The sequence below is a fragment of the Argiope bruennichi genome, chromosome 6, assembly GCF_947563725.1.
Source record: "Argiope bruennichi chromosome 6, qqArgBrue1.1, whole genome shotgun sequence".
Lineage (NCBI taxonomy): Eukaryota > Metazoa > Arthropoda > Arachnida > Araneae > Araneidae > Argiope > Argiope bruennichi.
Genome location: NC_079156.1, coordinates 111,759,692 through 111,774,560, shown reverse-complemented (window position 1 = coordinate 111,774,560; position 14,869 = coordinate 111,759,692). Strand labels below are relative to the sequence as shown.

The 14,869-nt window shown below is 24.1% G+C and overlaps 1 protein-coding gene and 1 long non-coding RNA gene across 2 annotated transcripts; both read right to left on the bottom strand.

Moving 5' to 3' along the window:
• Positions 1-34: 34 nt before the first annotated feature.
• On the bottom strand, positions 35-11,754 carry LOC129971908 (syntaxin-binding protein 1-like). Its single transcript, XM_056085886.1, has 13 exons — positions 11,746-11,754; positions 11,613-11,688; positions 11,437-11,540; positions 10,211-10,356; positions 9,769-9,859; positions 8,421-8,653; positions 7,141-7,351; positions 6,310-6,448; positions 4,158-4,267; positions 3,874-3,978; positions 2,902-2,984; positions 1,323-1,444; positions 35-143 (listed from the first exon to the last, which is right to left on the bottom strand). The coding sequence occupies exons 1-13, from the start codon at positions 11,752-11,754 to the stop codon at positions 67-69; spliced, it is 1,506 nt and encodes a 501-aa protein (XP_055941861.1). The 3' UTR covers positions 35-66.
• A 642-nt stretch (positions 11,755-12,396) lies between these two features.
• On the bottom strand, positions 12,397-14,761 carry LOC129971233 (uncharacterized). Its single transcript, XR_008784782.1, has 3 exons — positions 14,621-14,761; positions 13,468-13,599; positions 12,397-12,473 (listed from the first exon to the last, which is right to left on the bottom strand). It is a non-coding gene; the product is annotated as an uncharacterized LOC129971233 (long non-coding RNA).
• Positions 14,762-14,869: the final 108 nt, after the last annotated feature.

The window sequence follows — 14,869 nt, the reverse complement described above, 5'->3', positions numbered from 1 at the left end:
GGTATAAATTAACTTATAATGATTTAATATGTGCATACAGCAAAATGAGGTCTTCCTCATCAAATGCTAAACATAAGTTATGAAATTGTATAGTTCTTGTAATTTTTCAATGAAAGAATTTGGTGTTATAATATCATCTCCACCTAAAACCAAAGAATTGAATGAGATAATTCATTTTTAAAATGTTATAACTTTTGAGAGAAAATGTTGGCTGGAATTTAACAAATACTTATATTGCTATATTAATAAGCATAGCATGTCGTAATTTTAATGATATTTTCATTGTTAAATTTTAAACTGATAATTACATATGTCTTAATTTTTCATATCTGTAAAAATGTCTTGTGAAAAAAGTTATGCAACTGGAAATCAATCATAATTTTCTGGATTTCTAGTTGATTATAAAATTGCATCTGTTTTTCACTAGACGAATTATAATACATGATTTTGAAATCTTGCAAAACTGTATCTAAATAAGAGCTGCAAATAATATCTTAGATTAAGTATTAATTTGAATAAATGTCTTTTATTGTATTTTTAAAATTCCAATAATTTTGATAAGTAGAACCATGAAATTTACTATTTTATGATATTTTATTCGGTATATGAATAGATAAGTTAAACTGTTCCTTAAGCATATATGAAAATCAAAATTCTATAATTTATTATATTTGCTTTTTTATGTAAAATAAAATGTTATAAATATATATATATTAACAATGCATTCATGCCTCATTTATATGAAAGAAATATAATAACGCTGATGGGTATATTAATCAATGAAAAATGAATACATCCATGAACAATCCACATATAACAAAATAGTAAGGGGTGTGGATTCTGTAAATCTTCAAAAGCTATGCCAGATTGCAATTTTAATGTATCAATAATTGAAAACAGCACTGAAGATAGCAGGAAAGACTTTTACTGTAATATATACTTCAAAATTCAATGGTCAATTGGTTTCTAGAAGAACTCTAATTTGAAAATTCAAGAAGTTAAATGTTGCAAATCAATTTAACATCTTTTTTCTGAATTGTACTCGTGTAAGCTGCCACTTTTAACCACATGTGGGTGGTTTGTGTGGCATGTTATTTTTTGGCCTTAGCTGGGCAGAATTATAGTATATTGTTAATGATGTATTTCTGAATGTGTTTAGTCATAGCCAACATTTATAAATCTTTCTCTCCTTTTGGATAACCTGGATTGAAATGAAATATAATATTGAAGTTTCTTAAAAAATCTATTATAGGCCTATTTTCCTCCATTTTTAACAAATATTAAATGTATTTTGTTTTCATTACCTACAAAAATCTCCCAACCTGTATATTTTTTCATCACTTCATAGGCACAACGCATTTCTGAATAAGTCACACCGCCAACAATAAAGACAAATAACCTCGATGCCTTCTCATTTTTTTTATCCACACACCAGTAGCCAGTTCTAGAAGTAAAGAAACAAAGTTATTCATTGAAAGTAATAATTCCAAAAAATTCCCAGCCTTCAATTTAAAAAAAATTAACAATATGGATATTAAATGAAACATAAGGAATATACATTTGATTTACTATACTTTAGAATTCATATTTAATTGTTGAAAAAAAAAGGAAGTTGATTGTTGCTATATCAAATCAGTGTATCCTCCTAATCAAGGATGTTAATAGAAACCATACTTCACAAAAATGAATTGTTTCGAAAAAAATTTGAACAGTCATGATAATAACACAAATTGGAGATAACTAAATCATAATGGTTATAAGAACAAATATAATTAATTCGCATTTCAGTAATAAATAAAATGAGCAAAAGAACTAATCAAAGTAAAGCTTTTAAAAAAATTTATATTTTACGGATAGTTATTCACTATAAAAAAAAAATTGTAACATTGTATACAATTTGTTTTTAATTGTGTATATCTTTTGTGATTTTAGTTGTTAATAATTCACTCAATTATATATGTTATTCTTTTAATGTTCTTCTTTTCAATAAACCATTTCAATACAATATCCGAGATGAGTGAAAAAAATACTGATATTTTTTTCTTTTTAATTCTAATAGATTAAATACAGTAGATTTGCATTTATGTTAAGATAACTAGGGTTCATTTTGATAGGCTTGTTTTAGAGAAAAACAATTAAAGAAAATATTAAAAGTACTTTTTATATTAGAAAGATACATTAATTAAGGGAGATTTTTTTTAATGAAAATGTTACTAAAAATTTGCTATGTTCATCAAATATTCATATGAAATATAAAATTTTGGTCAAATAATTAAAGAGATTGGTACCTTCTTTTTTCCTTCTCAAATAAATTTTTTAAACTTGATATTAAAGTACTTTCAATACAAAAACGAATAACACCACTACTATTATCATATACAATGTTGTAAATTCATAGCAGTAGCTATACAGCTACTGCTATTATTTTGTAACATTTGAAATAAAGCTTTATGTATTCTGAAAACTTTCAAATCGATCTGCTGTTATATATAAAAGAGCATAATATTTTTAAAAAATCCTATGGGAGGTGAAAAAAAAATTAACATGCAGTCAATTTTTATATATTAAATTTCAATTTATATTATAATGAATACGTCCCTGAAAATTAAGCATTAGTAATTGTTTATGATTTATCATAACTAATTTTTATTTAATCTAAAACATTTGTACATTTTTTTGGCTATTATCATTTAAAAATATATGCAGCCTAATAACTGGCAAAAAAAAAAGTTTAACTATCCTTGTGCTTTATAAATGGTGAAAAATTAGATTTCTCTCCTGCTTGATTAATCAAATTTTTCATTTATCATTTCTTGGGGCTTATGTTTAACAAATTTAATTTTATTTAAAAGATAGTTTTCAAATAATAATAAACATACATAAGTGATAATATAACTATACCTTTCAACTGGAGTTAGCTGTTGTCCTTTTTCATTATCTAAGAAGGGATAAAGATCCTTGCTCAGTGTACCATCAATAGCACTCTGTAATTAAAGTTAGTAAACTGCTGGATCATAAGAGAGGGGGAAGTAGGGAAAAAGAGAATTGAATAGGCTTTATTTCACTCAAGTATATTATTGCCACATACAAATACATAATACTGATATGTTTGCATGTGGTACACTAAATATTACTGGTTATCTCATAATGTTAATTCTTATGACTACATTGTAGAAGAACTTCGTATTTATCCATTAATGAATATATGCTGACCATAATCTCCACTTTTATTCATGAAAAGATTAATGTGAAAACATTTTACATATTGCAGTTTAGATTTTAATGATTATCATATTATATATGTTATATGAAATCAGTTATTTCTTAAAAAGAAATATAAGTTCTCACAATTCAAACTGTTCTAAATTAATCCAGATTATTGAAATATATTGTACATTTTTCAATTATTATTTTTTGCACATATTATATTGACCTTTTAAGTTTGTTTTATTTTTGCTTTTAATGTTTATTGGCAGATTTAATTTATCCTGCATGCCTTACTAGAATAAATAATTGATTTAACAATCTCAGTTCGATTGTTATTATGGAAATAATCCTTGAATGTTAAATATTTGTTTGTACAATTATTGCCTAAAAAAGTATTTATATTCTAATGAAAGGGTTTTTAATAACTGTCTGATTCATTGATCAATCATTCTTCTTTGGTTTTATACATAGTTTATATTTTTAATGTAAAAAATATTGATGCTTCTATTATCATCTCAATTTATCAAATGGTATAATTTTTTCCCCCAAAATAGTTTCTTTTAAAAGTAATACTGGTAAACCAATATTGGAAACGAATGTTAAATTTAAGAAATAAAACTAGTTAACAATCTGTAATTCAAAGAAATACAAAGTATTAAAACTTACAAGAATGACGTTTTTTAATATAGGGCTCCAGCGTGACTGCTTGTACTTAACTTTTGAGGGATCTGTATATTCAGCCACACTAGGGTCAACAGGTTCACAGTAATTCTGACAGAAGAGTTTTTTTTTTAAATTAATGTCATAAAATTTAAACTTTTGCTAAATGAATTTGATAAAAAATTTATATAAGTAAATTCAAAAGTAGCAATATTTTTATTATAAAACAAAATAATGAAACAGTTGCAAATAATAAATAGAAATTAGAATCTAGGATATTTATAACTTACTGGCCTGAAGATATCTATGTCCAAATGCAAAATATTTGTGATAGTACTTGCTGCAGCTAAACTGATACCACTAGTTCTGACAATATTATCAAAATTTTGTTTAGTGACCCCTTTAAGAAAAGAAAACATTAAAAGAAAGAAAAAGTAAATATCAGTGTTAGTAAAATTACTTCTCAAAAGAAGGACAGAATATATGTGCGTGTGTTTGTAAAACATATTTTAACAGTTGTGTGGCCGAATAGAAGAAACATGAAATTTTAACTTCAATTCATTTCACAGGAGGCATATTATGAACAAGGAAAAAGCGATGATAAGCTGATGTCTGTTTATATCATAATCTAAGAACAAAAAGAGACAAATTTTTCCCTTCAGTGATTTTATTATACAATTTTGAAGGGGATATCTTTGGCATATGTCAATTTAAAAATAGAATCTTAAGCATTTTTAATAGAATGTTGTAAGCATTGGGGATTTGTATCTCTTCACATGGAGCATGAGAAAATACTGAAATCAACAGTTTTCTAGAGTGTGTGTTAAAAATAAATAAAAAGTGGGAAATGGATCAGGAAATAAGAGAACATTTTAGAATAAAGTTAGCAAAGTCAAAATTAAGATTAAATTATCAATAGATTGAAAAAAAACATTCAGTAAAACAAATAGCTAATTTATATACTATCACACACGCAAAAATACAAAAATGATGAAAAAAATTTGTGTATTGTACTTATGCAGAAGCACAATTATGAAGTCATAAAAATGAAAACTGTATCACTTTTGTTGCTTTAAAATGGACAAAATTTGAAAATTTACTTTTCTCCTGAGATTTGTCAAGAATTAGAAGTCAAATTGTTGTTTATAGATTCGTATCACAAGGTGATTTTTATTTTTGAAGACCTGGTAGACAATGAAATACAAATGATGATCACTCCAAATTGCAAAGGGCTTACTATCAACAAAGATTACTATGACAAGTTTGCCATCTAAAATATAACAGGGACTCAAAAGTTACAATTCATCATCATCTTAAAGAAAACCAAAATGCTTAATTCCAAAGAATGCACTGTTACAGGAGCATACTATAATGTATAATTTTATGGCCCAGAAAAATCAAGCATTGGAAAGAAAAATCAGTCCATGTTATTGAGTAAGAGTGTGGCATGATCTATAACAATAGTCTCATTCATTTTATAGCAAGCAGAATGGAGGCAATTTAAAGTGTTTTGTATTAGAACAGCCAAATTACTAAAGCTGGGTTTAAAATTCAATCCCCATAATTTTGAAAAAAATTAGGGGAAAAAAAAAACACTTTGTGGAATTTATGACAATTTTTTTAAAAAATTATCTGAAACTGGTCAGCAAAAATAAAAACATAACCTGTCTTTATATATTTGAAACAGCATATATTCTCTATTTTTCTTCAACTTGATGAATATGATATGTAGTTGAAATATTTTATAATATTTATTTTTCATCTTATATAAATATGAAAAAAAAGTTCTTAATCTTTCAAAACTTTTATATCAAATATATTAATGACTTTATATTTATGAAGTGTATTTTATTAATTTGCACATTTTCTTAAGATATATTAAATAAAAAAAATCTTCATATTGTAAAGTGTTTCAAACATATTGTGTGAAAACATGGTTTATCAAATTTTAAATCTCAATTCTCTCACCTAAAAATTTTTAATCTAAAATAACTGGCCATTTGGTGCATTAAGATCTCTCATCCTTAAATAGACAATTGTTTGAACCATAGTAAAATAAATTAATTTAATACATTTTAAAACATAAAGACATTTTATTTTTTTCATTGAATTACTATATGAAAAAGGATGAAACTAAAAATTTGATAACCATTTAGAAACAGATACTAGCTCAGAAAGTGAGAAAATAAATTAAAAAAAATACTTTGATATATACTTTTTAACAATCAAATATAATATCATAAAAAATCAAAAGATTTGAATAAAAATTTATAAAATGAAGGAAACTTTCAAGATTTACTTCACATAAACAATTTTACTAAAATTAATATTTACATAATTACAATTCGTAAAATATTTTCCAAACTCAATGTAAATGTCTACAGGATTTTAAATTCAAGACAAGATAAATTACTTTTTTTTTTAACAAATCAACTACATTACCTTTTTTATAAAAAATAAACAGAAGTAATAGTCTTAGTTTCTCCATGATGTCATGAGTCTCATTTGCAAGTGCGGCCATGACTGGAGGCTCAATATTTTTCACTGGTTTTTCGTTAGAATCCTTTCTAATTGCTAAATCCTTGACAAAAAAATACCAATGGAAATAACAATTGTAAAGCTATTTCATGAAATCTAAATTACTCTAAGTGTTGAACGTTTTATAATTCATACTTGCAGGAATACCATATCATGTAATTAAAGCATTTTTAAAAAATGCTATTACTTTCTTACATATAATATGGACAGAAATTAATGCCCTAAGCTGTAAAATCATAATAATTATTTTTTTAGCTCTTTTTAATTTTTAATAAATTTGTAAATTTTGCTATTAAAGAATTTCAGGGACGATACACAATTAGGTAAATACAATCCATTTTGTGGAAAATACTAACCAATAAACTTTTTTTACAATCGAAATATTATAGTCATATGCAATATTCCATTTCATATGCATGCTTATCCCAATTCATATGCAAATTTATAAAATTTAGATGAAAGCTTTAAGCCTTAATGATTACTCTATTTTTTAATTTAATAATCAAATTATAAAACAAAATTTTATTTCACAAATAAAATTTTGTTTTGAATCAATCAGGAGAACAATAACAAAACTTTCACTAAGTATGTTACTTAAATAAATTTGGAAAAAAAATTTATGAATTTATAAAATCTTTTGATTGAATCAGTTCAAAGAAGAAAACCCATTTAACATGTAAATTAACTAAACACCTTAGAGAATAAATGTTTTTTTTTTTAAAAAAAAGAAGTAACCTGTTCCAACTGGGACAGTACATTAATTCCAGCACAATAATTTTTCATCAATTCATTTGCCATGTGTCTGTAACTATAAAATGATTCATTAGCTTTCTGCAACAAATGCTCTTTGATAGCATCACCTAATGATGGAAGGCCTTTATATTTTGTCTTGAGGTCTGTAGCTGCTTTCATAAGTGATTCAGCTTCAATCATATTTTGGACAATTCTGGAATAAATGGCAATAAAAATAAATTTTTAAGAAACTTCATCAGTTTGATATCAAATACAATATCACAACATCAACAGTAATTATATGAAATATTAATTTGTCAAGTAATCTATAATTTATTAGATACATTTTCTATTCTAATCATAAAAAAAGTGATTTTTCATCCTCTACCCCTTTACCCACTGAAGATGGAGAAAAGTTATATCTGCAGTTGAGGCAAACCTCTTTCAATAAGATGAACCATCATTCTTACTTTCTTAAAAATAGAAATCTTCCCAGAAAACTTGAAACCCAGAAAATAACTTAGCATAATAAAAATTGCAACTATTATTATTTTTTTACAATTTTAATATTATATGATATTGAAATTAGAAAATCGTCAGTGTAGCAAGAAATGGTTTAAAAAAAAAACAAAGGAAATAGATTTTCAACATTAAAAACTGGATGTATTTGTATATCTACTATCCAAAAAAATATAAATGCATGATTTAGAGAGCAATTTTATTTTTATGTATAATCAAGCTAAATCCAAGGTACATTGACACCCTAAAAAAAGACAAAACACAGTTATCTTTATTTATACTTGTGCCAAATTTTAAGATTAGAAACAAGAAGTTGGCTACTAAATGATGTTCAAGTGCAGTTGGCAGTGACTCAAAAAAACCAAACTAAAATAAACTATATTTAGTTATCTTGCATAAGATTTTGTAACTTTGTTTATTTATAAGTCAAATTTAATGAAATCATCTAGTAAGAAAGAAAACAGAGAGGCAAATAAACAACTTCAAGATACAGGTAATTATTCATCATATAAACTAATATGATTTTTAACTTTTTTAATTTAAGTATTTGAACATAGTTCCATTTTAGAAACTATTTTCACAATATCTTTTCATTATAACTTCTTCATTCTTTGTCATTTTTAAAATGATCCTATTTTTCATGTTATTTAAAAAAAATGAATAATAATAATAATAAAAAGGAGCAAAATGCACTTAAAAACAAATAAGATATTAATGAAAATTATATAACAATAGTTAGTAAAATAAATGCTTTCTTTAAATACCTTGCAACATTTGCTATATGTTCATGTCTCAATTTACACCACAATGGGTCTTCTTCAGTTAAAGGAGTAGATTGAATTTCAGCTTCCATCCTTCCTACTTCTAAAGCATATTCATAAATATCTTCTGAAAGATCTAATAAGTCATATGCCATGGCTTGGAATGTAAATTCATGTATGATTGGAGATATACAATCGAATCCTCGATCCAAAATCAATAACTGGGATTTATTTCTCTTTAAAAGAATGGAAAGAATAAAATTAAAATCCCTGAGTTACCAAGATCATAAAATTTTTTATATACATATAAACTAATTCTTTCAATCAATCGATGAAACAACGATTTTAACTTGTAAAGTTCATTTACTCAAGACAAAAAGAAAAAAAAAAAACATAAAAGTAAGACTATCAGAAAATAAAGTCAATACAGTACTGTTTAATTAAACTTTATCATCAAGCCAAATGATAATAAAAATTGAGAAAAGTTTTCATTAAAGAAATGCTTAATTTAATATTAATAAAAGATCAGAGGAAAGGCTTCTTACAGTCAAATCTACTTTTAATTCATGAAATGTTAAATATTTGTTAAAATTTACAAATTATTTCTAAGAAATGATATTTGAAATTAATACTAAAATATACTAGGTGATAAAAGTAATTTATTATTTTTTATTTTAGCATCCATAATCCAATAAATGTTAAGAAAATAATTGTATGGTAATGATATTCATTACAAAAATATGGAGCAGTTCTACCATAAAGCTATCTTACTTACAAAAATGTGAAATAGTGAAGGTCACAAATTTTAACAGGACTTTTTTTAGTGAGTTTTATTGGATTTTATTTCACATTTTACTCAGTTTTATCTTGATGTAATTTATTTATATAATTTCACACCGAAAACTTTACTTCATAATTAATAGAAGAAAAAAACATTTATTTGACAAAATTCAATAAAACATTTAATATAATAAATCTTACTTTCTAAAACTTTTTGAAAAGAAGATTTATGTGAAATGAAGTCAAATTCCTTTACTCTTAGTAAAAGATTTTTTAATTTCATTATATGGATTATTAAATATTTTTTACTTAAAACTACACTTCATCTTAATTCTCAAATGGCACAATAAAAATATTGGCATAAAAATAATGATAAATAAAACATAAAAATATATTTAGAGAAATGAAATATTTTATTTATTTTTGCTTGCAAATGTTGAAGAGTCTGAAAGAAGACGCAAGAATTTTCACAAGTGTTAAGAAGTTCTGTTTTGTTATATTAATGCAATAGCAATGTTTAACAATTTTTATTTGAATTCAAAATGAATATGTAAATAAATAACAATGATACCTTTGATTCAAGAACCTGTTTAAAAGAATCTTTTTGAAGATCTAATTCTTGCTGAATTGTTTCAGCTAAAATAAGATTTTTAACAAAGTTCCTGTAAAAAAACAAAAAAAAAAAATCAGAAGAAGAATGGATTATAATTTCAGTGCAATTGTATGTATTATTTTATGGCAGGATAAACTGAAGAATTTGATAAGCTTTAATCTTTTTCTTTTCCTTCTAAAATTAATAAAATACTATATGCATAATCTTAAAAAAGTAGATGCAATCCTTAAATTAATATTCAAAATATATGCAAGATATTTTTTTAAGGATTGATTTTAATAAAATTAATACATTCAGAAAAAAGTAATATCAAATGGCAAACAACTTTTAAAAGTATTTTTGAAAATTTTTAGTAAATCAAAAAAAAAAAAAAAAAAAAAAAAATCATAAATTGCATTACCTTCTATACCTTATCAAAGGTATTTCTTCTAGAGTGGAAAATAAACTAACTAATTTCTGAGCTATCTTTTTATACTGATTGATATCCAGATCATGATAAGCATTGTAAAATGCTTTAAAGAATTCAGGCTCTTTTAAGGAGTAAACCTTTGAAGAAAAATAAGAAATAAAATAAATAGATTTACAGAATTAATTATTAAATACACAAAACAAAAATAATTATGCTTTTTTCTTCTTTTTTTACATAAAAGCTTAAAAGATGTTTATTGAATTATGACCCCAGTAAACCATGTAAATGTGGAACAAATGCACATTTAACATTAACCATCTACAAATGATTTTTTTTTTTTTTTTTTGTAAAGCTGATGAAATTAAGTACTCATCAAAATATATATTCAAATAAGCAAAGACTAAAGAGATTTGACCTATCTAGCAGCTTGCAAATTTGGGGGCTTTAGCCCTAAATGTTTATTTTTTTAAAGAATTAATTAATTAATTAAATTAATTAAATAATTTTTAAATAATTATTTAAAAAATAATTTTTAAATAATTTTTCTTATATAAAACTCTATTCCAAAAATACTAGTAGTTATACTGACATTCAAGGCAAAAGATAGCTTATATAACCATCTTGCTGCACTGCTTATAGTCATATTGGTAACAAATTATATTGCACTAGAAATTCAATTCCAATCCCATACTGTAATCCAATACTGTGGCTACATCATCAGAAGTTCAAAGTTGCTGTAAATAACGAAAGCAACCAATGTGAAAACTTATTTCTTGAAACCTTTTTTGGAAGGGCAGGTATCCTAACAATTTTTTCTAAAAAAATTTAGAAATAAGATATTCTACATTATCAGATTATAACTTAAAATATGCTAAAGTATTTTAATTTATTAATATTTTTAGAGTAAAATTGAAATTCATAAAAAAATTATGATAGATGGAAAATTTTAATTTGGAATCATTATACATATTTATTGACACACTATTTCATTTTTTTTTGTTGTTTTTTATTTAGATTAGAAAAGACATTTTTTTCCAATATACAATGGATTGCACTAAACAGGAATGTTGTTAACAAATTATCAGTTACTTCACAACTTTAAAAAAAAAAATCATATACACATATTTTTGTAATATAGCTTTAAAATAAAGCAACATTTTTTTGCATCTAAATAAATGACTTTTGGCTAAAAATAATGAATTTTTTAATTTTTTTACCTGTGATTCCACTGGTAGAAAACAAATATCAATTTCTTTTAATGTCAAAATCATTTCTGGTTCTATATTTTCTGCCATATCATTGAAAAGGTTACCTGGCACAGCTAAAAAAAAAAAAAAAATGTCAACAGCAATAACAACAAAAAACAATAAAACTCATTAAAATTCAATTTTACCTGACAGAAAAATCAGATGAGCGTTTTTATATTTAGGCCTTTCAACATGCAAATCTTCTTCAAGATAATTTACTGACTATAAATAGAAAACACATTCATTGTTTAAGTTACATTTGAAACTAAGGTAATTTACAACAGGCATATTGTCATTTATAACAATTTCTTGTCTACATTGCCTCTCAAATTGTAGTTTTCATCATAAAATTATTTACTCATTTAATTACGAATTTAAATAAGTTAAGAGAATTTAATAAAAATACAATTCCATGATTCATAAAAAAAAATCCATTAAAATAACAAGTTTGCAGATGCTCTATCTAGAAAGATAATTTCACTGAAGAATTTTAATTTTTTCTCAAAAGAAATAAAACATTCTGAAGTAATTTAAAATATTTAATAAAATATGATACACATAATCACTTCCTTTTTTTCAAGATAGATTTATGCAGAAATTATGTTAAAAAATGAGTTGATGTTATATTGCATTTAGAGAAAATATTTTATCACTCTCCCATTATTTTACAAATTACTTTAAACATTCAGTGAATATATTTCTCATTAGTCATGATAAAGCTTCAAAATTTCATCTTTCCCTTGCAAAAGTAATTGATTGGAAGGCATTTTTAGTGATTAGAAAAAATAATGCATATTGCAAAGAAAGAAGAAATCCATATATATATATATATATATATATATATATATATATATATATATATATATATATAAAAGTTTTGAGAATTAATTTCAAAATAGTATTTTTAATGCAATTATTCAACATTCTTACCTGAATTGATGGTGTAATCATATAGATTGCTGCAAGGTAAGGAATTCTTTCCCTGATATCATCTAGATTTTCTATCACTGAAAGAAGAACATTTCCCAACATGTGTAATTAAATTTCAATATAAATTCAAAAACAATTCATGCACATTAATTTAACATGTTTATAGTCAAAATGGAGATAAAATATTTTTGCAACATAATCTTGGCTGCAATTATTAATTTTTAAAGCATAATAACAAAACTTCAGAGATTATAATTTTGCCTGTACAATTTATTTAGAGAACAGCTTTTTAATTTAGATGATGTATCATCATCTTGATAATTTAGTAGCAACAAGTATATACAGTGCATGAAAATAAGTAGCCATCCTTAATTTCAGAATCAATCAAACCACAAGAATATCAATGAAAATCTAAAATATTATTACTTTTATCTTTCTTTTTTTTTTATCAAAATAAAATTTTCCTTCTTTCTCACATATACAACAGAAAAAATATATTATATAATTAATAAAAATTGAGAATTTTAAAATTATCAATTAATAATTTTGATTCTTAGCATTGGAAACATAGCAGCAATTATACCAAATATTGCACTTTTCCATCATATACAGTAACCAACATATATTGCAAAATTTAGAGTCTTCAGCAAAAATGCAGTTTCAGTAATTAATGCTCTAACAGAAACATAGCATGTTTCATATATTTTATGCTTGTCAATAATACAACTACATTACGGCTAAGGATAAGGAGAAGTATCAGAATGCTTGAAAGAACCTTCAAAAGCTTTTAGAAATTAAAATTTGATACTTATTTCTTAAGAGATAAATATAAACATTTATATTTATAAACATATTGATTTAGACAAGATATAAAAAAATTATGAATCAGCTTGAACTCTGTGTCTTAAAAAATTAAAGATGATTAATTTATTCTATGTATAAGTAATGATGAGTAGAAATAGTATTCTGAATAATAATTACAAAGGGAAAATGCTTATTAATCAAAGGTATAAAATAACAGGAGATAACATATAAGTCATTCACAATAAGTTTGGTAAAATAAATACATACATGCAATGTTGCATGCCATGACTTCTTCAGTTTTAAAGCAATGTGAAATGACTTTCATAGCAAATTCATCAACAATCAAAATCTTCCATTCATTTTCTTTTTTTAATGGCACCAATATATCATCCATAATTTCTAAAGAATAAAACACCAATAAATATTTTTAAAATATAAAGATGAAAGATAAGAAGTTTACATTCTATAATTCAATCTCTATCAATTAAATCCGAAAACTCTAGCTAAAGTTTTTAATTGTTCAAGAACACAAAAATCTTTACTCTTCTCCATATAAATTCCACTTAACATCTTCAGAATATAATTATCAATTGAAAATGCTTGTTATCACAATTTTAACAAAACTTTTAATTAATAAAAATCAGTTAGATTTTTATCTAGCTTTCATTGACTATAAATTTTACAATAAGCTTACAATTTTTAATTTTGTTGAAATTTCAAGGAAACTATCTAAAAGTGTATTCCACTCATCTAAATTTTACCTCATATCAAGTTTAGGATATTTGAGGATGAAAATAAATATCAAACCCATACATAAAAAGGATTTTTGATAAAATTGAATATAAACACCAGATTCTATCATGAGATGACTGATTCTCAATGTTTTAGGAGAACAGGAAAAGAAAAGTCTTGCCAAAGGTATAATAAATGACGAAAAAGAAATCGATAAAAATTCAATTATTCCAATCCTTTTTAAAGTCATGGATATTGAAAAAAGTTTCAAAAGAGACAGAAAATCAGTTAAAGCGTTTTTCACCTCCAGCATGTTTTAATTAAATATATTTCATAAATCATACAAATTTTACGAAGTATTTTCTTAAAATTTACATACAAATTTACATTCCAGATTTTTATTTTTGAGAAATTCTAAATTTATTACCTTCTCAAGCAAATTCTAATTATCGAAATTAAATAAAAATATTAATTAAAAAGTAATTATAAAAATTGTATAGTTTCTTAAAAACTAATTTTCATTTAAATAGAATCACATTTCAAAATACAGAAAGAAATTCTCCAAAATTATATAGTATAAATATATATATAGAATTAGCATTATTATTATACTGCATGTTAAAAGATTCTGTTCATTTAACGATACAATAAAATTATTCATCTTCACATAATTATTCTAGAATCATACTTTTACGACAAATATTTTTTATCCCACTCTGTTCTATAGCTCTTTTATTCCAAGACATTTGAAATGCATTTAATTGATGAGTTAAAAAATAATTTAATTATTTATCTCAATATTAAAAGAAAAAATATTGAAAAACGAAATCAAAACTCCCGGATTCAACAAGCAAGAATCACAATTTCTGTTGCCAATCCTTGTAATCATAGAAAGAAAATCTTGAAGGACAGAATTTTTAATCAATCGATTGATATA